This window comes from Oryzias latipes, chromosome 18 (genome assembly GCF_053564925.1).
Source record: "Oryzias latipes strain Hd-rR chromosome 18, Olatipes_Hd-rR_3.1".
NCBI classification, from domain to species: domain Eukaryota; kingdom Metazoa; phylum Chordata; class Actinopteri; order Beloniformes; family Adrianichthyidae; genus Oryzias; species Oryzias latipes.
This window is the reverse complement of record NC_136254.1, coordinates 23,416,841-23,441,393: the sequence shown is the minus strand read 5'-3', so window position 1 is coordinate 23,441,393 and position 24,553 is coordinate 23,416,841. Positions and strand designations below refer to the sequence as shown.

The window sequence follows — 24,553 nt, the reverse complement described above, 5'->3', positions numbered from 1 at the left end:
TTTGTTTATGATACAGTGAGATGGGGGTAAATAAAGTGCTTCTTTTCCTCAATATGTTTTGCATCTTAAACATTGTTGAGAACAAAAGCTTACCAAATCACCCAATGGATCATAATTATTACTATGTAGTAAACCACATTTCCAAAGACAATTTCATTTTCTGTCAATTCTTTGATGTGGTGGGCTTTACAGGTTTAAATCACATCCAAAAATAATAAAAATGTTGTTAAAAATCATGATATTTATTTGAACCTAGGAACATAACAGTAATTTTGATCATCTTAAAAATTACATCTTTAAAAGACATTTTCTGCTTTTTTTATTGATATGGCCCTACCTGCAAGGCCTCCAAAAGAAATGAAACATATAATAACGTGCAGTTGTGTCTTATCTGCAGTTCCAGCTCCATCAGGATGATACACTATGCCTGGTGGCAAGAATATTGCAACACAGCTACATCTTCACACAACTCTATTAGGCTTCCAAACACTATGAACCACACGGAACCTTTAAACTCTTAGATTTAGCTTTGTTGGATCAAACTCCGATCTTTTTTTTTCTTCTTTCAAATAAAAAACCAGCATAACCAGAGGCTTGAACATATTGCAGTGTGAATCTATTTTTGTTGCTGTTTGTACAGCCACCAATCAATTCAGATGGTTAATGAGGTACTCTTTGCCTGTTAGACGTCCTCCAACCCTCTGTCCTCTGTCTGCACGCAGATGAACGTTAGCCAGACCTCATCCATGCAGACAAATGATCTTTGTTGTAATTGAGGCCAGAGGAGGCGAAACCACAAACAGCTCATTCAAACAGAGATTTTTGCAACACAAGCTAGATGAGCCCTGAAGAAAAAAAAAATTGAAACCATTGAGCTTCAAAAAGAAGAAACAACCTTGAATTTTGATTTTCAAACTATTTCAAACCATCAGAAGATATTTTTCTAAATGCCTTTTTTTTGCCAACAGTATTGTTTTTGACACTTTGTTCTGCACACAGTTAAGAGAAAATGAGAAGGGCTGCACTGGGACTTGTGTGATGGCTTCTGTTTGACAGATTATTGGAAATGCAAGTGTCTTGCTTTGTGTCACAGCAACACAAAGAAGTTAAAAAGAAAAAATGCAAGTCCCCCACCGTGCTCGATAACTGACCCTCTAAAGCATAAACAAACGCTCCCATTTACATTGAAACCCTCCCACAACTGTCACCGTTCAGCTCCTCTGCACACACTTCACTCCTCTGTCTGTCAGGCTCGGGTCATTTCATACCTCTACTTTCATATTCACTCCCTGTCTGGTGTTCTCTTCCCTCTGCAGCTCTTTCTGCAGTAAAAACATCTCTCCTAGCTTCTGTTCTGACCTGACATCTGCCAGACAAAATCCCCATTAAAACAAGTGTATCTGAGAGTTTTGGGACCCAGACAGGCTGCTAATTAGGGCTCTGTTAGAGTCAGGTGAGTCAGGCGAGGATGCATCTGTGAAAAGCAAGCAGATGTGGGTTGTTTGATTGATAACAGCATATGTAGGGTATTTGAATGGTGACAGCAACATATTGATCACCTTGGCTTTTTAATTTATGTCTAGCATAAGACAAAATGTTACAGGAGGTGCAGCGAGAGGAGCTCTGGTTTGTATGAGGATGTCTGGAGTGTCAGAAGGACGTAGTTGTTCAGGATTTGCATCAGGGATGTAAGACAGTGGATAGGTGTGCTGTATGTGTGACAGGGGAGTTCAAGGTGGAGGTGGATCTGTAGTGAGAGCAGGTGGAGGAACATCTATAGAGGTGGAGATGTGCTCTTTAATGGAGATGAAGGGCAGCTGCAGGAGGACAGAATATCTGTGTGTGAATGAGGTGGACACAATTGGAACGGTACGTTTACGGGGTACAGATGAAAAGAAGATGGAAGACAAAGTCTATTGCTACCTTCACACATGACATGTGATGCGCTTTCAAGAACGCACTAAGCGAAGGTTCTTGAACGCGGGTTCTTAAATGCGCTTTTAGCATATGGCGTTTACACAGGTCTGTCGCTACCCAAAACTAATGGATGTACTCACAGTTGGAAGAGGGTTGCTGTGTATTAGGTGGTATTTTTGTTAGAACTGAGCGACGTTATGAGCAGAATCCAAACAAGGAAGTGAAGACTTTAACCACTTCTGATTGGTCAGACTGATGACATGTGATTAGACTTCAAGAATGATTGGCGGAGACAGTTAAAGGGGCGGGACTTTTCAGAAAACAGTTATAGCTGCAGCTAAATCGTGGTATAGTCATTCTTATCAAAATGTCTTTAATAAAATCAAATAAACACAAAGAAAAAGTCTTTCACAATCTTTTATATTCCTAACTACTCGGTGTTTTATCAGGGTCTGTTTGGATGAACACATGATGTCCTGGAGATGGTAAATGTTTTTAGATCAGTTAATGAGGGCAATTTCCCACGGCACACCTGACCATCTCCTACGGCACGCTAGTGTGCCGCGGCACACTGGTTGAAAAACACTGGTTTAGAACATGCTTAATGTTTAGAATTACAAAACTCAAAAATCATATTAGTTCAACATTTAAAAGTTTCAAACTGGATGTTGGTAGATTCCATTGAACCCAATTTCTTGGGAGAAGTACTAAGGCATTAAATGATCAACAGATGCGATAAAGCTATTTTGAGTCTAAATAACAGTGATTTGAAGCTCACATTCAAGAGTATCTCATAATTAGCGAGCTTTACTTCAGAAGAAAATCCAAAATACTGGAGTGCCATCGTTCTAAAACACTTTTTTCAACCACTTCTGAAGCATTTATTTCAAAAAGGCACTGCTTTTTCATCAGAGTTCGTTGTCTCTTAAAACTAAAAGTGAACAGAAATGTTGGTGAGACTCCTCTCTAAACAGCTTGACTACTTTTGTTTAGATAAAAAAACGCAGATAGAGGCATTCAAGTGGAATCAGACGTCCACTTCTACTCTCGGCTGTTTTTTCCATTCAACTCCATTCCGAACACCTTTTGATCAATTTTAAAAGCGCTCCCAGCAGTCTTTATTATAACAAGGAGGTTTTTTAGCTGAAATGGCAAAAAACCTGTGTTGTTTTCTAGGAAACAGAAAACAGAAATTCACCTCTGTGTTGTGGGCAGGACTGTTGGTGCAGAGCAACCCCACCACCCCTTTCCGAGAGATCTATGTTTACACGCTCTCCCGTTAGCTTACAGCCCCTCACATGCCCAACTTAACATTACTGGTGCAACAAAAATGGTGACTAATTTTGGAGTTATCCAGCCAAACAGTTTTGAGCCAATCGTGCAACCATCAGAAAAACGCCACAAGAACGTGTTCAAAACACCATTTTCATCGGAGTGACTCTTTTATGATGTACAACATATCTGTGTCTCTGTCAGAACTAACATTTGCTTTGACCTTTTTCCTTTTATTACTCACTTCTGAAAACAAATTATATCTGACACAATGGACTGTTAGGCCAACACCCGCAAAATGAACTTCACAAAAATACAAACGTAAATACAAAGTTATAGTTCTGAAATAAATATGTGCAGACGTTTGATCTTATCAAGTGTGGGTGTTTCTCCACAGAAAAGAAACGGAAATGATTGCTTTTTCAGAGTCTCTTATGGTTTCCATTTTACTGCTCGTGCAATCTTTGAGACCTTCGTCTCTTAGTGAATAAAACTGGCGAGTGTGCTGGGACTCTGGTACCACAGCACGGCATCGCCTCAGTTTGTGACATTTATCAGGAAAACATGGGCGTTAGAGTGGATTTGAGTGTATCACATACAGAGCCAAGATGGAAATAATATTAAAAAAACAAACAAACAAAGAAACCGTGGTCCTATGCGTTTACTGTGCATGATCCACTTGCACATAAGCAAACCCACTCATTTACAAACCCTTCCCCGCTCAAGCTTCCCTCTCCAAGGATGCTTTCATACCTCCACCACGACATCCTTCACCTGTCTGCTCCTCTCCTCACATCTTCTCGGCTTCACTTAGAAAATGACCCGATAGTAAGAACCAGCGTTCACAGGCACTTCTGTACCAATTTAAAAGTAGTAACAACTCGCCAAGTTTCTGTTCCAAGCTGACAACCACCTGAAAGGTCTGTTGGATCTTTCTGTGCAGAGCAGTTTAATGTCCGTTCTCGGGAGCGTGACTGCTAATTAGGGCTTTATTCAAATAAAGGGCGCTGCTAAAACAACTGTGAGGAGACGGAAGATGTTAGAGGCATGAAGAGAGATCTTACACATAGATTTTAAGTCTTAAAACACACACTCCAAAGAAAATCATGCTTTTGGTGTTTTTTATGGAATTTTCTGATGTTGGAGGATGTATATAAAGAAAATTAAGCTTAAAATAAAATGTTATTTCTTTATACAAGTTCATGTAAATCAGGAGCCTATTTGTAACTATGTAAATATGCTGGGTGGGCCACAAGCTCCCTCTGGCTCAAAAATGTACGGCTGGATTGCTTCAATATTGCTCACCATTCTGGTTGCACCAGTAATGTTAGGATGGAGGTGTGAGGAGCTGTAAGCCAGCAGAAGAGCACCAAACACCCCAACGGTACACTCAAAATGCAGAGACGGATTTCTAATGCACTACTACCGTTCTGCAGAAATTATGTCCTTGAAAACGACACAGGTTTTTTTAAACGTTGGAAAAAAATAGAATAATAATAATTAAAAGACCACCGGGAACGCTTCTACAATAGATCAAAAGACGGTTGGGGTGGGACTTTAAAGAAGTTCCTTCACCAGCAAAAGGACTGCCTGGTGGAAAACGTATGATTGGCAGTACTGTTCAAAAACAACGTTTGCACAGGAGATTGAGTGTCTGGATTATTCTTATGGTGTGCAAACAACCTAGTATCTTCAGGTTTCACAAAGCAACATTTCAGACGTCTTTCAAGCTGGCCAACAGTGACATTTACAGATAAATAATGGTTTTAAAAATGCAACACAATACCAAGCAAACTGTTTTGTAAAAAGGATGCAAAGAAAAATATCAAAGGTGGATGAATTCCTTCCTCGTCTTTGTTATGCACACTCACTTGGCAATCTATACGACTGCATAATTGAAAGATGGGCAGTAATCTCATTTTTATTAGTCATTTTTCCCCAAAGCTGGCTCAAAGGCATCTGGTGATTAACCTCTAGATGTCCTCCATCCAATAAATCCAGAAAATCACTGGGACAAGGTGTACTGGAGCACCATCAACAAATCGCCAGCAATCAGCCAGAAGGAATCAGAAGAAACATTTCAGACCAATCCTAATCACAAAAGGATGTCGTTTAGAGCTGTTCCATCAAGCCTTTCATCATTGTGTATTTAATGCAAGACTTATTTTTTTCAAAACTATTTATCCCTCTGTCTCAACCTAAGATGACTTATTTTGTCACTTGGAAATATTTTTCGTCCATTATTTGAAGCATCTAAACTATGTCTCTTGATCATTTTTTTATGGTGATTATCCACCTGCCAAACCGCTCTGTTCTTCCATCATAACCCCCCTTTTCCCTTTCAAGCTCCTGTCCCTCCCTCCGCGCCTCTCTACTGAGTGTGATAATACAGGCTTAATCCCTCTCTTCTCTCAATCCCTCCGTCAAATGAAAGAAAGGATATAAGCACATTACAAATCTCATTACTAGGCTTTAGGTATGCTGGCGTGCGTGTGCTGCATACCTCATCAGCCTGGTACAGTAGGTAAGTGGTGGTGGTGGTGGGGGTGTGTGCACAAAGGCAGTATGTGGGAAGGCTGCTCTGTACAGTAAGTGCTGGTGAGGGTTTGTGTGCTCACCAATTGCAGGTTTAAAGTAAAGATCTGCATAAGCAAGACAAATGATGAGTGAGCACAGAGAAATGCACACTCGTCTGTAAACAGAGAAGATGGTGCCTTCTTATTCTACTCCATTCCATTCCACCGAGCACGCTTTGCAGGTGTCAGATTTGATCAGCTATGCCTCATTATGATTCATATTATTCGCATTATTTTGGTGTAAATTCCTGTTTACGGGGCATGCGGGGACTTGTGGCGAGGCAGAGAGGGGTGATAATGAACACGTCAGATTGATGCGGCTAATCTGTTCGCTGTCAGAAAGGACAGGAGCTTCAATTTATGGAAGTTTGGAATCACAAAAAGAGCTAGACGTTATTGACAGCGAGATGACAGTCTTTTTTTTTTTTTCCTTTCTTCTCCAAATACATCAACAGAAAGACTCTGAAGCTCCACTCCAGGGACTTTAAGTAGCTAAACAAGCTCATCAAAAAGAGCTTGTTTATTGGCCTTTCCTGCAGGACTACAGGGGCACTGGTGCAGAGCAGGGTGCGAAGCGGTGAACTTCTGCCTTCACATACAATGGGCTGTACTCAAAGCTCGGTTTAGCACTCTGGGAGGAAAAGGGTTTTCCTCCCAGAGTGCTAAACTGAGCCATTCAGGAAAGACTTTCTTGCCTCCAGCAATCAGGCTGCTCGACAGCCCATTTGTCATTTGGTCAGCCCCTTTATCCGAAGTGCCCTATGGATCCACAAGTGTTTACATTTTTAGCGCTTGCTCACCCTGGGAAATGAAGCCGATCACCCCTACCCCGCTCCGAGGTAAATTAATCCAAATGTAATAAATTAAAAGCATCATTATTGATGAAACAGTTCAATGGACGGTTTCAACCCTTAACACATCAGAACTGTGACTTGCCTTCAATGAAGACCATTTGAATGATTTGGAATTGCTTCAATACTCAAGTAAAAAAAAAAAGAAAAGGCAGTGTTATGGGGGAATAATATAGCCTCTTCCTTACCCATGCCCACATGAGGAACCACAGGGTCTATAGAGGACGGTTTAGCCTTGACGGGGATGGGTGTGGTTGGTCCATTCACCATCACATGACCTGGTGTACGAGAGCAGAGAATACAAATCAGAGTCAATCATAAATTGGATGATTGTAAAGCATTTTAAAATGCAGCAGCCCCCCTTTGCAAGGTCCTGCTTTTACAAAATTCATTCAAAACCATCAAGTATTGATTTTGTTCTTTGCTTGAACACGAGGCTTGCAGGGAGGCATTTTGTTCACACTATTCAAATGAAAAGACTGGGCATTACCTCCGGCGTGAAAGAAACAAAAAGCTATCGGACCAAATCAGCTGTTTAACTCATGGAGGGAAATAAATTCCTGTGTCTAAAGCCACAAACACAATCAGGACAGCTCGGCTCCAGATGCTTGCAGCGTTATTAACCTTTAATTTCTGCTCACGACGACCCGTTTTTGCACGGCAATTTAACAGTTTGAATTGGCGGCGCAGTAAATGTGTTATTAAATTTTAAATAGAAAACACAGCTGCAGTGTCAGTGTTTGATAGTGTTTTTGCTTGATTAGCACCATCTAAATATGAACTGATTTCTCTCTTTTGCACTTGTGCTGAAGTGTTTGTGTGCGGCGGACCCTCACCAAGGTAGTGCAGCAGCTTTTGGGCTCTGTTCTGCGTGGGTTTCAGGTTGAAAAGCTCGGGGTTCTCGTCGATGAACTGGGTGTCCACGGTGGAGTGCAGGAACTGATTGTTGGACAGGACGTTCTGGAGGAAGGGGATGTTGGTCTAAAGACAGGAGGACAAGAAAGAAAACTATAACATTCCACACAACAAAATTAGAAATACTGCACTGGAAACTTTGTTTTTCATCATTTTAGCTATAAGACAAACTTGTGTTGAAAAAACTGAACTGCAGCTTCATGCAAACCAGATTTGAAGAGTCCAATCAAACTAGTTGAGAACCACAAACACACAGAAACATGGAAAAAGTAGGCGATTATAATTACATTTCATTTGTTGCCGCTTGTTTGTTGCAAAATAATAAACATCCTAATTAAGGTCTTTGAATGAGAGATGCAAAATGAGAAAAAAAAAGAATCATTTTTCATTTTTTGATATGATGTGTTTCTGCGCTGATAACTACACTTATCACCTAAAAAGGAGAGTGAGGGTAAAAAAGAAACGAGTTACACATGAAAAGAGGAAGACATTAGTGGAAAGAAAAGCACAGACTGGGTTTTTTGTGTCTATAATTATGTGTCTATGTTTTGCCACAATGTAATGTCACACCAAGAAAAGAAGATAGACATTTAATTTATGCAAAATCAGATTTTTAAAATCTTACGTTTTTTCCCTTTAAGTTTTCAAGCTAAAGCCAAAGATAAGTCAAGTCTAAAGTCCTCAGCTGTAAATTTGCAGGTCAAAGTCTTGAGTCTTTAAGCTTATAGTTAATATTTATATGAAAAAAATGATCTTTAAACAACTTGTAAAGACACAATTGATGTTTCTACAATCCCAATGCAAAAATATTGTAAAAAGAACTTTGATTTTTAAATCTGACATTGATTTTTAAGGGTTAAAATTAATAAACAAATTACAAATCACAAGTCTCAAAGCTAAAGCCAAGACTCAAGCCTCTGCTTGTGAGACAAAGTCCCATTTCAATCATCTTTTGATCTCTTTTAAAAGTGTTCCCAGTGATCTTTTAATTATGATCAAGCTGTTTTTAGGCAAACTTTAAAAATGTTTTTGTCTGCTCCTGACTCACAACAATTTGAATAAAGAAATATTCATATATACAATTTTTAAGTTTAGTTTTCTTCATATATGTTCTTGGTTATCTGAAAAATTCTACAAGAACATGTTAAAAAGACCAAAAACAACACTTTCATCAAGTGCAACTCAAGACCAATTTGGAGCTGAAGCCTCAAACATAATCCTACTAAAAAAACATATTACTGTCAAACTGCTTTAGGTCTTTAATTGTAGGTGCCAAAATTCACAACAAACTGGATTTGTTTATAAAATATTTAAGTTATTTTGAGCACAGAGCTATGTCTAAGGCATGAGCTGTTGATCGTTTTGATGCAGATTAAGTGGATCCCTATTGACTGACATCAGCACCAGTGTGAAATTATCTTTTACGGATTTTATTGAAGAAAATAAAACGCAACTGCTCTGAAAAACATCAGTCCTGAGTAGTAATTCTGTCAAGAGTGACACTAACGGGGAGTCCAACACAAACTATTGCTAAAAATGCATGGCCCCAAAAGCGGCCAGCATGGCAGTCAAACATCTATATATACATGTATTCCTGCGCTTTTTCTTTAAAAATGGTAATCTAATCTTGGCCTGCAGGATAATCAATTTCTTGACAACAAGAAAGAAGGTTGCATTTTCTGTGCTTTACAGGCTGTGACATAAAACAAGAGTGTTTTCAGAGCTCCATGCATGAGAGCTGCATGAATCACAGGGCTGTGCTGCGATGCCAAGCCCTGGGCTACAAGCTAAGGGCCAAAACAACAATCCCTGCACTTAAAACACCACAAGACTTCACAATCCTGAGGACAGATTCTCATGCACTAGCAGCTGCAAACAACTGTTAAGCTACGTACACTCTAGTGCATTCAAAAATGCCCTTCACGCATGTTCTTGAACATGCGTTTAGCTCATGGTATTCACACTGGATGAAAAGGGAGGGGCTTCTTATACTTTCACTACCGTTTACCGGCACATGTCCGCCACCAAAAGTGGGAGGAGGGTTGGTGCGAAATCTCAAAGTGGTGTAAATCTTGAGATCTGGGCATCGGAAACCACATTACTAGCATCCTTGCAATGGCAGATATGAATTATCATCTTGTCAGGAGAGTGCCCTTGGTTCATCTTTACTTTGAAAAACAAACGCAGATGAACCACATAAACCATAATTCATACATCATTACCTAATTTGAGCCCCTGACTGGTAAAAGTTCAATCTGGTTTAGCTGGCAATACGTGTTCAATAGCCCTGCGCTTCGTATATAGAGCCCAAAAACTTGCATAGCTATGAGGAAAAGCAAGAGTTTTTAACGCTGAAGCCCAAAACACATCAATCTGTCATTGGAATTGGCTGCCTAAACATGTGTTGCCCGTGGCGGTGTGAACATAGCTTTATAGAAAAACTACTAACTCATCAACTCATAAATGTCTTTTCACCACCAAGGAAAAAAATGTCCAAAAGAATCAATGGAAACCCCTGAGATAACAGATATTTAGATGGAATTCAGTGAATGTAAAGCTAAGAGCAAACATCATTTTAAGTCCTATTGAAAATTAGATTTCAAATATGGAAACATACATTTTAGAGATATTTGTGCTTTTTGTAAACAAAAACATTCAGTAATTCAATTTCTTCCTTACACACAGAACACACACTTGTGTAACAAATCAACATTGCTGTTCAGTTGTTGCATCAATATTTAAGCTCACCCCCCCCAGTAAAGTCCCATTAACACTCAGAAGGTCTTCTCTGATGTAGATGCCCCGAAACAAGCACTTGGCTGCAGCTCAAAGAGTTGTGTGTGCCGCATGAAAAATCCCACAAACACACTCCTACGAGGAATGATTGTAGCTACGGCATCTAACTGCTTTTCACAAGGGGAATGTAAGCATTCACAGCCACTGCCTGCGCGCACCGGCTAGGTTCATTATGCACAAGTGTCAACCTTTTGGTGTTAATTCATCTCTACAGAAGACTCAGATAATCAAACAATTCAGCATAGAGTAGTTATAGCTCAAATAAAGTAGCCATTATGGTGCAACTTCCAGAGATTTTTAAGATGGAAAACCTTCTTGATGCTGTTAATCAATCATTTCATGATAAGAAGATCTAGTTTTGTGCAGATATACTACTGTTAAGTCTGCTCCATGTACTTTTTCCAAGTTTGACATGTTTTGGCAAACATTTGACTAATAGCGCTGTAACGTTGTGGGATTTTTGATCACCGCGGTGATGAACCAGCAGGAGTCGCAGTTAACTGCGACACCGCAGCTAGGAATCAGTTTATTCAAAGCGGCAGGAAACCCTTAAAAACCCTTCCCTCCCTTCCCGTTGCAGAACAGAGCAGAGCAGGAAGCTTATGGCCCGCCCAGTGGATTTTCTACGTAACAAATAACTAACAATTTTTTTTCTGTCTGCTCCTGATTCACAACAAATTGAACAAAGAACTCCTCAGAAAAGCAATTTCAATCCTAATTTTCTTCATATAAGTCCATCAGAAAAACGCCACAATAACATGTTAAAATCAATAAAAATGTAATGAGAGTGGATCTTTAAAATATTGACGTACACCAGCAAACAAAGGTCAAATAAATGACAATTGTATTGAAGTTAGGGTTTTTCGTGCAGGGGATTAGCTTTACACAAAATGAAGCTAACTTTGAAATCTGCTTGATAAATTTGAGAACGGTTTAAGTGTAGATCAAATCCCCAAATGAGTTGATTACTTTTGCAGCACTGATGCACAGATCAGTTTGGCACAATAAGCCACTCTGGGACTAATGTGAGACTCTCCACACGCACAACCTGCAGATTTTGAAGTCTGGATAAAAGCTGTATGTAATATGCATCTCAATCAGGATAGGTGTGGAGGAGGACATTGCTAAGGTCCTGAGATGTTCGTAAAAACAGAACTGACGGATATTAAAACTGGAAATCTCAAAGGAAAAAAAAACATGTCCGTTGTTAGATTGTCTTTATTGCTTTCTTCAATCTGACTCCACTAAAATAATAATGCCACGTTTAAAATGCATGAGTTGGTCTTCCAATGGGGAGAAAAAGGTGTTATGGTGCGCTTCCATATTTACACATCCTTTCTGTCTTAGAATGTGGACTAGAAAACATAAAGAAGGTGTTAACTTTGAATAACTTATTTAAAAAAAAACACTAAAATGTGCTCAGATAGAGTTTTAAACCCTTGATAAGTTTTTTTTTTACCCATTTGCATGCTGGTCAAAAGTCTTCCACTGCCTTTTAAAATGTGAAACTTTTCTGTAAATCACACAAAGCTGGAGACTGGAGTTTTTAACTGACTATGTTTGTTTGCCCATCGACTTTTGTGCCTTTTGTTTCAAAGACGTCTATGTGAGCAAAATACAAAGTCTTCGGGAAAGTTGTCAGATGGTAAAGTTAACTGACAAGGATGGAAACTGTTTAATTTAACTGTTATTTTCATTCGCTATGTTCATTCAATATTTTTTCTTCAACTGTTCCTGTTGTTCAAAGCCTAAAAAAGGAGGGTTAATGATATTGTACTTTTTTTCCTTTCTTTTGTCAACAGGCAGGAACAATAAATAAATATTTAGTTTAAAAAGAAAAATGCATGACACAAACTAAGCAAACACTTTCCGGGAGTATTGACATTCTCTTGTGTTTGTTGCAGACTGTTCCACACTGCCTGATTCCGAGATGATGTAATACAGCGTATCTGAACTGGACAGCCACACGCAGCAGACCTTTCAGCAGAAACCTGTTTGACAGATGCTGTGTTGAGTCGCACGCCTGTGCAGCTTTTCTCTCACCAGGACTTATTCTTGCTGCAGGTAGCTGCAGGCCTCCAAACACTGAGAAGATAGTGAAGTGCTGAACACCCAATCACAGCACAATATGTTTTACAGCAGGAGTTGCAATGAAAAAAGGCAGGAAGGCCTTAGGTCTGGAAACAGAAATGGTTACTTGTGCTAGTATTGATTCTTTTGAAACAAAACCATTTGAAAAAATAAATGCAGCTCGTTGCTGTTTTTTTTAATGTAATTGCAAAAAGTCAAACCACCTCATCTCTTATCCTAAAGTTGCCTTTAATCCATATCAAGAAGGCCTAATATTTAGCTGCATGTGAAGTTGTAGTATAATAATAATATATAATTTCTGTTGATAACTTTAGTAACTTCTACTTTACCAAAATTACACATTTCTGTTTATATTTCTCTTAATAACGAGACTCCTAGAGCAACATAGTCAAAATTGTAGAGTAAATCCGCCAGGTTCATGTGAATAAATGACAGTGTCACGATCATTACGGGGGATAGAAATGGAAGGATTGTTTGAAGCTACGAACACCCTGGACAAGCAGGGAGGGGCTTCTCTTTTTCTACCGTTTACTAGTGTCCTTGCAATAATAGATATGGATTATCATAATGCCAGGGGAGTGGCCTTGGTTTTTCGTTATTTAAAAACCAAACGCAGATGTCATCAGGCTTGTCGCCTGATGTCTGGGTTCACCAGATAAACCAAATCTATACGTCATTACCAAATCTGAGTCTCTGATTGATCAAAGTTCAGCCTGGTTTAACTGGCACTGTGAGCTCAGTGGCTGCACATTTTGGACATACAGCTAGAAAACAGTCGTAAAAACTGAACGCAAAAGTTTTGAATGTAGAAGACTAAAACAGATTTACATAGACCTAATTTTGGAAGTTGCTGCTTGAGGGCAACATGAACGTAGCTTAACACTGGTGCATAAACACACATTAACATACTGCAACTCTTCAACCGTTCATGCCATATAAGTGAATCGGCTCATTCAGACGTGCATAAAAGCGACTTTGCACACTGTTTTTGCACCGACAACCAACACACAACTAACTTTAGGTGTGGCATAACAGTGCAAAGCAGCTTTACTGTATAATAAACTTTTTTTGGGTAGTATGCTTGATGTAAATCTTCCCCACATACATATACAGCCTCCAAGCTCCCCTTTATGATTAGGAGTTGAGAAGCTGTCAGGTCATTTTTCTTTGCCCTCCCCTCCACCTCTGTCCTCCTCCCTTATCCGTCATGCTTTAAGTACTAGAAGGGACACAAACAAGATCAACGCACGGCCTGAGGAGTAAATGTATACACAGACATGCAAGGAGCAGACAACACACAGACCCACATGTGTTCGAGTAGACAAACACTTTTATCCAAAGCAGCATGAAAATGTACGCTTTCAAACGCATAAACATGCGGCAAGACAGGCATAGATGAAAGGCAAAAGAGATGCAAACAGACTCTGTCATTCAGCTCATTTGTATTGGCCTCAGCTGGATTATAACGTCCACGCAGTTCGCTGATTGGTCTGCGCAGCCACAAGGCTAATAACTATACGGATGTACTCATTTGCACTCGTCTGTGTATCCTTAACTACGTGACTGTGTCTGAAGAGAAAGGAGGAAGTCTAATAAACAAATTGTATGCTCTGTTCCGACACAATTTTAGACCTCTAAAGTCTTCCTCACATCTGGCTGTCTGAAACCAACAGTGGCCACACAAACTCTTATTTTCATTTCAAATTTATTTACAACCATGTAAATGAATTGAAAATTATTCTAAAGTCTCCAGAAATGTCGCACTGGTCTGTGTAGCTACTTTTTTGATTTAAAGGCAGCACTAAATACAATGTTTTCCATTACTTTTATTGGCCGTTTCCCCAGATAAAATAGGTTTCTCCCCAGTATAATTGCTTACACTGAAAAGGTTTAGATAGTTTTCCAGTAATCTATATTACAGCTCTCATTATTAAGCAACTCTAGCTTTAAAAACTGTTCTCCATGCATAAAAAAGTAGAAAACAAATTTTTTTTGCATTTCCTGGCGTACTCTAAAGGCAGGTATGTGAAAACGCATGTTTGATGAATCCCGAGACACTTCATGAACCTATGCAAAAGCGCAGCAAGAGGGCAGAGAAGTAATTTCAAGCCTCAAGATATGCCACACACTGCCTGCCCTAAGCCATTTTTTAATTCCGTCTTGATGCAGTGTGTTTTTAACAGGCTCCCTGCGAGTAGGCGCTGGCCGTGGTGCTGAAATCGCTGCTGACCGTGGAGCTGAACTTGCCAGATATCAGCTACAAAGGATAAAGAAAGAACAGACTCTGCACTTTTATCTTGATATCTCTGGTACAGTGTACAGCAGGGGATCACAATTGATAAATGTTAAGCGTGAGCAGCACATAAATTTTAAAGGGGATCTGTACTCGCTTTTGTGAATGTTCAACCAGCTCTTGGAAAGCAAGAACAGCAGCTGCAGCAGCCGTATGAGCCCATCTGACAGCTTGAAGCACATGAAGTTATTATGGAATAAAAACCATGAAGTTAGCAATGAAATTTTAAAATATTTTCTAGGAAAAAAAAATATTTGTATGACTGACAATTACAGTTGAATTAATTAGGAGCTATTGCCCGATGTTTTGCATGAATTTGTTGGGTAAAATCAGACATAAAAAACAAAAACATCCACAGTTTAAAAATGCTCTCTTGGACTTTTTAAGTAATGGAAATGAGTAGATTAAAGCTGCCTTGGTGGTATTTTGGGAATCCTTAAGTGGTTAAGTCGTGACGCATTCAATGATGGTGCGTTTTAAACCCGCAGAGTGTTCTCTGGAGCTCTGCTGGCAGGTGTGGGGTCTCGTGTTAATTATACATAAACCTGTGAATAATGTCACTTTGGAATAAAATCTGGCTCAACCCGCGACATGTTTAAGGTTTTCCATGATCTAACAAAAAACCGCCTACTCTAAGGACATTTAAGAGCATTCATTCATATGACCTAATGAAAAACAAAAATGTACTGAAAAGCATACTAAAACAAGTATGACTTTGAAAAGAGTGTTATCGTTTATAGGTTATTCAGAGTAAACATTTGAATTTAGTCCTAAAAGTCAAACACTTTCATGTTCTGCAACTTGACAGACAGCAGGTTACATAGGAGAGAAGCTTCAAAAGTTAAACAGTCTCCTGTCTTGGCCTTTACTCTAAGGGAAAAATGGAAGAAAAACTGAGAACTCTGAGATAAGAGGGAGCTTGGTAATAAAGGCTTTGTGCTTGAAACTGTTTCTAAATTCATTATATAAATCAGACACCCAGAGAAAAAAGGATTTCTCCTGGAAGGATCTGTCAACATTATGGCCGCAGCGTATCATTTCAAACTGAAATGTTTTTAGAGATATATTCAAAGTTGAAAGCCTCAATCAAAAAGGCAATAACTGAGGGGAAAAAATTGGGCCAGAATTTATCAGCAACACAAGGCCAAAATGATCAGCACCATCAGACATGCCAAATATTTATGAAAATAATTACAAGAAGAATGTAAACTTTATTTTCAAAATTACTATTTTTTTCTTTTCACATCAATCATTTGTTTTGGAGTTTAAAAGCTTCTATAAGTCCCACTCTGATGGTCTTTTGATCTATTTTCAAAGTGTTGCCAGTGGTCTTTTAATACCGGTAACAACAACAACAACAACAACAACAACAACAACAACAACAACAACAACAACAACAACAATAATAATAATGGATTGGATTTATCTGCGCTTTTCCAGACGCTCAAAGCGCTTCCATTGAGTCCATTATTCATTCACTCCTCATTCATACTTGGTGATGGTAACTACTGATGTAGCCACAGCTGCCCAGGGGCAGACTGACAGAGGCGTGGCCGCCAGTTTGCGCCTACGGCCCCTCTGACCATCACCGGGACATTCGTACGCGTTCACACACCAGTGGAGCCACACTGGGGGCAGGGAGGGTGAAGTGTCTTGACCAAGGACACAACGACAGTTGGCTAAGGGGAGCGGGAATTTATTTCATTTTAGTTATGATTATGTTGTTTTTCGGGGGGGGGGGGGGGGGGGGGGGGGGGGGCTGTCTAGTTTTTTAGGACATAGTTTCTGCAGAGGAGCAGGAGTGCAACAGAAATTTACCTCTGAGTTATGTGGGGGGCTGTTGGCACAGAATGAGACAGCCAACAATTCTCATCATTTCTTTGTTTACACTCTCTCCCGCTAGTTTACAGCATCTCCCAACCCCAGCCTAACATGTAGTGCAGCAAAAAGGGAGAGCAATATTGGAGCTATCCAGCCGAACGGTTTTGAGTCAGATTCCAGTTCAGACGAGGAAAATAAAGATGTACTTGAATCTAATCTATCCAGAAGTAGATGCATGCGAATGAAGCAGAGCAAGGAGCTTGTGGCCCGCCAACTGTAGCATCTCTGTCACTGCTACAAGCTTTTTCTAACCGCATTTTTTCAGGTTTGTGCCCCAACTTGAAAGGTTCCTTATTTTATTGGATACACGTTTTAGCAATTATCTTCCTGAAAAGATCCAAATATGTAATCAAAGTAAAAACATAAAATTAAAAAAGAAAGAAGAATCTTTTTATACTTCAATTCTATTTTATTAAAATCCCTTTAAAAGTCATTTTAAAAAGAACCCCAGAGACAGTTATACGCAATCCTCTGATGCCCAGCAGCTTTGGCTCCTTCATATATGAGTTGGAAATCACCAACAGCTATGTTTTCACCCTTTGTTTTATTGGGAAGGGGGGGTGCAGTTAAATCCAACAGCCCCGTTCTGTAAGAACTTCTTGACGTGCTTCCATTTCTTCTTGCCAAGGCTTCCTCCTCTTTTGTTTGTATGATACGGTTTTGGAATCAACTTCGTCTTTACACGATTACTGGGATGATTACATCTGTTGGGTCTTTGATTTATCTGGACTGTAACAAATATTAGGGGCTTGTCCAGGATTGAACCCTTAGGAACCATCACACCGCAATCGAGAAACAAACCTATCTTTACCATTGGAATTTCCTGTGTGATTATAAAAACTAGATTAAATTAAATCAAATTTTTCCACTTTCAGGCAGCAAACAGAAGGTTTGTACTTCATTTTTAAACCCATATCTAGACTAGGAAAAAGTATATTGTATCTTAATTGTCATAAAAATGTGTAAAACAGGACTAAATAAATTTAATACAGAAACTACTACAGTTCAATTTGATTATCAAAGTATTAAGGGAAAACCTTTGGTAATCTTGCTTTCACTAGACCTTCACAGTTCACATGTTACCTTATCGGGTTTACCTCCAGGGACAGGAGCGAAGGTTGCAAATGTAATACTCAAGAGCAGTGCAGTTTTACAGTTTACAATTACAGCTGGCAGTTTATCTACACTTGGCAGAACAACTACTTTAAGAGACTTCACAGCGGTACTAAGTGTTACAGTCTTCAGTGTTGGCTTTAATCACTGTTGGATCTTGACACAGATCTAACAGACCCAAATATTCTTGGCCCCTTTGGGTTTTTGCACAATGAAAGGAAACAAAAACACAAGATTTTAACAGAGTGGGCATCACTACTCAGACCCCAAACTTCTGGAAGTGTGATGAATTTAATTTGCACATACATGAAGAATAATTTTGCCTCTGCAACTTCAAATTACAGTGAGCAGATGAGCTTCAGGCAGCAGCGTTTTGATGAAAGCGGTTTCTGATGGTTTTTGTGCTGGTCGACTTTTCCTTTCACCAGCAGTCTTGTTGACCTGTTCAGTTTAATTTTGGTTTAAGGGTTGATGGTGAGCATTTTTCCCTCAGGCTGCTCAGAAGCGAGTTTAAGAGCACAGACTGAATTTGTACTTGCCAAACAGAAATAGCTGGTTCATGATGCAGCCGCAGATTAAAGCGTCATAATTCTTTCATGCAGGAATAGAACTGAAACTGATAACAGACAGTTGTGCTTAGAGGCCACAGTGTGTAGAAACTGAAGAGTTTGCATAAACTATATTTGAACGACCAGTGAACAAGTTTTATTAAAAACGTTTAAAAGGTAAAAATTGAAATGTATTGAAATCCCAATGGTGTGGAAATAACGTGGAAATAATGCAACCTCGCCTTTATAAACAAGTATGAGATTAAAAAAGGCAGACTTTATTGACAGAAACTAATATTTTATTTTAGGCTGTAAGGAAATGACTTGCAGTGATTTGCTGACAGTAAGTCACAATGGACCAGAGTCACAAATTCAGACGATTAAATAGATATAAATGTAGCCAAAAGCAGAATGTCTCTGACTTTTAAAACGGTGAAAAGAAAATCAGTTATAAGTGTATAAAGGTCAGCAGACAAAAAACACCCTAAGGGTGTAATTAAACAAAACAGAGAAGCTTTAAAAAAGTGTACAAGGACCCGGGAAAATGGAGGCTTTTCTAGACCGGGAGATGAGTTATGACCTTCACTTTGAAGTTTCTAGCAGAACATTGAATGTCCTTTTATTAGTTCAATTTCTGACAGCTAAGAGAAAACCCAAAAAACAAATCCCACTTTTGAAATGTTTTAATTTCGTCAATAGTTCTTTAAAATGTCTCCATAAAACACCAGACTATGTCCTGGAATGACCAGTCTTTAGAACACTTGGGATTTGCTGCATCAATCAAAAAACCACCTTAAGATGGAAAACAAAAACAAAAAAGCCATCGTCCAACTGTACTTCTACTGTCAATGAATAAGTGAGTCTTCCTTATCACGTTCTGTATGACCCTGATAAAGAATCCAATTCAGCCAGTTTTCATTTGTTCTCATGATAACAGCTTTACTTTCAAAACATTTCTGAAAAAGTCTTGCTTTTTGTTTCATGGCTTTTGTGGGGTGATTACTAGTCTTTAGACTGAGATGGGGAACGCTGATGTTTTTGTGCTTAAAGACCGTATATATAGAGGGTGTGGTATTGTTGCCCATATATATATATATGTATATACACATTTCGGGCTCCACGTTCAAGACTCCTGCATTCATTACACAAGTTTTTGAGTATTTTTTCTTGCTCTACGTACAAAACACGAGGCCATTGAACATGCGTTGAAAGTCAAACCAATTAAAACTTTGACCAATCAGGGACTCTGATTTGGTAGTGACAAATGCGTAGTCTACTTTTAAACTCAAAGAAGTGCCAACTGTTTGAAAATGTATTATTTAGGAAAAATTAATAAATGCGGTTTATGCCTGGAAGGAATTATATGACACCAAGTGTTTCATATCTTGGAACAGAGCTGTGACAAGAAAGAAAGAAAGAAAGAAAACGCCTGGAGCAAGAATCACGAGATTGACAACATTTCCACATTTTGCACCAAGCCTCTTCCAACTGTGAGTACATGTGCTAGTATCAGGTAGCGACTGTCTAGTGTGAACACCGTATACTAAAAGAGTGTTCACGTACCAGAGTTCAGCACATTCTTGAACGCACATCACATGCCCGGTATGTGTGTAGCATCAGGCTGAAACCTGTTTTTCTAAAGCTGAGTGCAACTATATCAACTGAAATCAATCAATCTAGTCTTAATGCAATTTTAATCGATCAATATTCCTTAAAAGCAATCGTTTGTTTTTGTTTGTTACAGGCAAAAACAACTTTTTTTTTTTACTTTTTGGTAAAAAATGGAAGTGATCATCATTCATAAATTAAAGTTTTGCAACTTCAAGTTGAATCAGTAAATTAGTAAAATAAGCAAACAATATTTAAACAATTCTACCTGAATTGGGATGAACTGTTTAAATATTATGATGAATTGGTAATTGAAAGAAAAGAACAAATTCACTATTTTGCATTCAAGAGCCTATATCATGCTATCCTTTAAGGAAAGCGTTTTGCCGACCACTGCTTGCTTCATGGAGAAAAAGGGGGTGTGTTGTTAGCCTGGGGCGGTGCTGGCAGGGCAGACTATTACTGGAAGGGGCTGTTCCTTACTTTGTGATGTCACAATTTGAGAACTCGCTATTTTGCCTGGATTGGGAGGGGCTGGTGATCAGAGCGCAAGTTTTTTTAGAGAAATTCTCAGAGATGAGTGAATGGATTAAAATATCACTTTGGGTTGTTTTTTTTTTTTGAAGAATTAACATTACAAGACACTAAAAAGCTCAAAAAAGTTCTTTAATATCATGCTCCACATTTTTCTGTTCCTCGTCATCTTTACTCCACCCAGTTCTTTTCCCACGATTAAAAAAAAAAAAAATGCTGGAAAAAAGTTAAATGCTGAAAGACACCTAGTCAGACCAACGAAGAGCTAAAGATTATAAGCTCACTTGTCAATCAAATAGACATGCCCCCATCTGAGCACAATTTTCTCAAAATTCAAAATTGAAATACTTTAAGAAAATTCCTTTAAATAAAACAAAAACAAAAATGCAGAAGAAAAGTATAATTATTTGTATTGTAAAATTGAATTAGAACCGACTAGTGAACCACCTGGTGGTAACCTGGAAACACAGTTTCTTTGAAAAACGTGTCTTAAACAGAAAGTCAAAAAGCTTCTCCTTTGTATAAATTAAACTACTGGACTTGTGTGTAAGATTTAACTAAAACATGTACACGTTTCAGCTAACAAGACCATTTTTAATGCTTCCTCTTCATCTGCGGTTTAAAACCCTTGAATGCTGAAATACATGTCTATGTTGAGAGTGATGGGAGCCCGGAATAGCAGATGACTAAGAGCTGCCTCCTCTTCACAGAATATACTACGAGTGCTATTTTCCCACCAAACCCAACACAACGTGAAATTTTTTTTTTCTTAAACATTTAAAAAATAAGTATATTTGATCTTACTTTCTCTCCAACAAAAAATAGTGGATGTTGAGCTTGGCTCCAGAAAGCAGGTTTTTCTAATAGGGAATAAATAGGAAAAGTAACACTAAGCTGTAAACCTTAACCTTCATACAATATCAAGATATTCTTAAAATACAATTATTTTACAGCAGTTTCAACAGAAAACTGCAGATCATAACATTTTAATTGAATCTATTGTGTGTGGGCTTGTAAGTGCACTTCATTTGTCCACATAAACAAAAGTAATCACACAATCTCATTGATTGTATTTACATCCACAATTCATTATGCACCACATATGTTTGGCTCTGCTCAAGCTAACGTGTCCCTGCAGCCTCTTCAGACCCACATCTGTATGCCTCAGAGGCTTTGTCAAGGTTTTAAGCAAAGTGATGCAGACAAATGAGGCCGAGCATGTTTTGTGGGTCCTTTATTTGCTGCAGCGCATGGCTGGTCAAACTGTCTGCAAGCAGTTACTAAGAAATCATTCGGAGACACTATGACTAATGCAGAGGAAATAAATAAAAGCACAATGACTAGCTAACTGCTGCAGGACCAAAAACAGGAGGCGGTGTTGTAGTGTGGTTTTGCGTGTGTGACTGGGTGTCTGTCCTTGTCTCTCATTATCTGCAGATTGAGACAAATAGAAGGGGAATCTGCCCTTCGATCCAAACTTCTACATCAGTTATCCCTCACAGCTGAAGAAGGGTGTGAGTCTGTGGTTTTTTTTGTGAGAGATCCTTGCTTAGCAGCAGGGTCCACCGTCCTCATTTGTGAGGTAATATGTCATGACAAGTCATAACCTTAACCATTTGGTTTTGAATGAGTGCATGCATTTATACTCTGTGCTGTATTTACCGGCTGTAAACAGTGCAGGACCCGTGCGTTTGTGTTTATAAATGCTGCATTTGTTTCATTTTTTTGTGTGTGAAAGTACAACTACTTTAAAAACGGCTCATTATACTTGTGTGCATTGGTGAGCACATTATACTAGTACCATCAAACTTTCAGCCTGTTACACAGCTGCTTGTGCACAGATGTCACTTCATCTCATTCAACAAGGATTTCTTCTCGTTAGAGGTGGAGGAAAACAATTTATTCTTTGAAATATTAAGCTACAGCTCTGGTGTTAAAGGGTTAATCCAGTTGCCATTTGCTACTTAAGAGTGCATTGAAACATTGTTGCAAATGCACAGTACTTTATCTTCTTAAGACAAGTTCAAACATTTTTTTTCTAAACTGAGAAATAATTTGTTGTGGAAACCAGACAATATTAAATGTTGAAAAATATTCATATCAAACAAATATCAATTGGAATTTGCTTGGGTAAAATCAGCCTGTATGTTAGATACAGCTGCAAGGCTTGATGTTCTGATAATTCAAATGTATTTTATATAATTTACTATATTTGAAAGGTGTATTCATTTTCAGACAGTTTCTCAAATTATACTCACATACTACAATAAAAATGTGTGATGTATTTTCTCTGTTATAGTTTTGGGATACATCATGATGCATGTCGTCTTCTGACTCAACTTGGACTAACATGAACAGAAAAAGAGCGGTCATGTGATTTGCAAAACGTTTTATTGATATGAAGGCCTTTTCTTTAGAACCACTGTTGAATTTAACTCACTAACTTAAACCTTTAACTTTGAAAATGCATAAGCAGCAGTGATAAATGCAGGAGTTTTGACTGTGACATTTCAATCAACCACATGGACATCTGAAGTAAAAAATAAAGCTAAATCAGGCTTTTGAAATATGTCTCCAGTATATTTCTTCTAGACAGTAGGTCTAGCCAAATAGGCCAAAAAAAAAATCTAAAATCCAGAATCTAAGAAGGTTGTTTGCAATCATAAAGTTTACTAGTGACTGGCCTGGTAAGGAAAAAACTATATGACCAGACTTGGCATCAATTTTTTGTTTTTGTTTTCTTATTTCCAAAAGAGTCTCAATCCAGAGGTTTAAGTTGCCACTTGGTCACACTTAACAAGCAGGTTGTTTAGATATATCCATTGTAATTGCTTTAAGACATTGGCTGTTTGAGAAAGCCTCAGGGAGTTATCTTTAACTGCTCAAAGATGCCACAAAAATAAAGCAATGAAAGGTAAATGTGTGCAATTTCTTTGCAGCATGAGAGTGATGAGATCAGAAACAGGATAGTTTTATTTAAATTATTGATGCAAAAAGGAATTCTGTAAATATAGGTAGATTCTTTCAAAAATACTGTATTTGTTATTGCAATTACTTGTGTGAATGTGGGAAAAAAGCAACACAGCTCAGGAAAAAGCAGCCATCTCGAGATCAAGAAAGTGGATTATCTTACAGCTTGAACGTGATCTCTGCTGCTGGAAATGTGGAAAACTTGAGTATAGATTCAATTGAAAACTTTATTTTCATCTTTGCTGTTCAACCTTACTGAAACAACTCAAGTTCTGCTTAGAGAAACTGAAACTAGATCATCCTCACATTTCTATGTTGGGGAATAAAAACTTTGAGGCTAACTCATTCAGACCGTAATAAGCAAAAACTTAAAACATCTGTCTAAATCCTAAAATACATCTGAGTAAGCCACAGGAAATGTTTGCATCTCACTGACACATGCCCAGTTTGTTGACGCCACCGGGGGTCTGATTATAAAACCAATCAGGGGAAAAAGCGATTGATTGGTCCGGGCCTGGGTCAGTAGGGCGACTCCCTCGCACCCTCTCTCACTTTGAGGGTTAATTTAGACTGACTGAACCCAAACAGGTCTGCACTCTGATGGAGGGCAGCTTTACCCTGACTAAACACAAGATTTAGGCCAACTTCTGTTCTGATCCCTGAGGGGGAAATGATGCTTTAGTTTCACCAAGACTGATCTGTGGTCAGAGTAGAAGCTACAGGAACAGAAAGTGTTTGACCTTTTCCCCATGAGACCATTTTCCCGCGTGTTCCAGAGTGCACTAATATAATCCAGGGATAAGATTTTCTTTAAACTGGAGATTTCACTCCATCCATCAAGACGTCACTGAACGCGCAATGAAATTGGATGAAATGAAATATCAAACTGGCTCTTGCCGGACCGCGCTTTGAAGGTCGGGGCGCCTTTTAAAATGTGTTGCAACACAGCAAGAAAAACAGCAAAACTGAGAAAAATGGGGATAAAGGGATGTATCAAGCGGAGAGAGACATCATTTCTTGAATGTTTGGGGAAATGAACGCTATGGCACAGGAGACCGAGAAGACGGAGGAAGGAAATTGACCTCAGGTTGAAATTGAGATACATGAAAAACGGATTTATCCATAACACAAACAACTCGTGGCGGCCCACCTTTTGGTGCCTGCTCCCATTTCTGTTTCATCTCCAGT

At 38.8% G+C, this 24,553-nt stretch overlaps 1 protein-coding gene across 2 annotated transcripts in view; it reads right to left on the bottom strand.

Moving 5' to 3' along the window:
* The window catches only part of pcxb (pyruvate carboxylase b), a 355,470-nt gene that overhangs the window by 59,715 nt on the left and 271,202 nt on the right, over positions 1-24,553 (bottom strand). For both annotated transcript variants that reach the window (XM_078936075.1, XM_078936074.1), the window contains 2 exons: positions 7,453-7,597; positions 6,805-6,894 (listed from right to left, as the gene is read on the bottom strand). In XM_078936075.1, the coding sequence (XP_078792201.1) occupies positions 6,805-6,894; positions 7,453-7,597 (235 nt within the window). The remainder of the gene's footprint in view (positions 1-6,804; positions 6,895-7,452; positions 7,598-24,553) is intronic.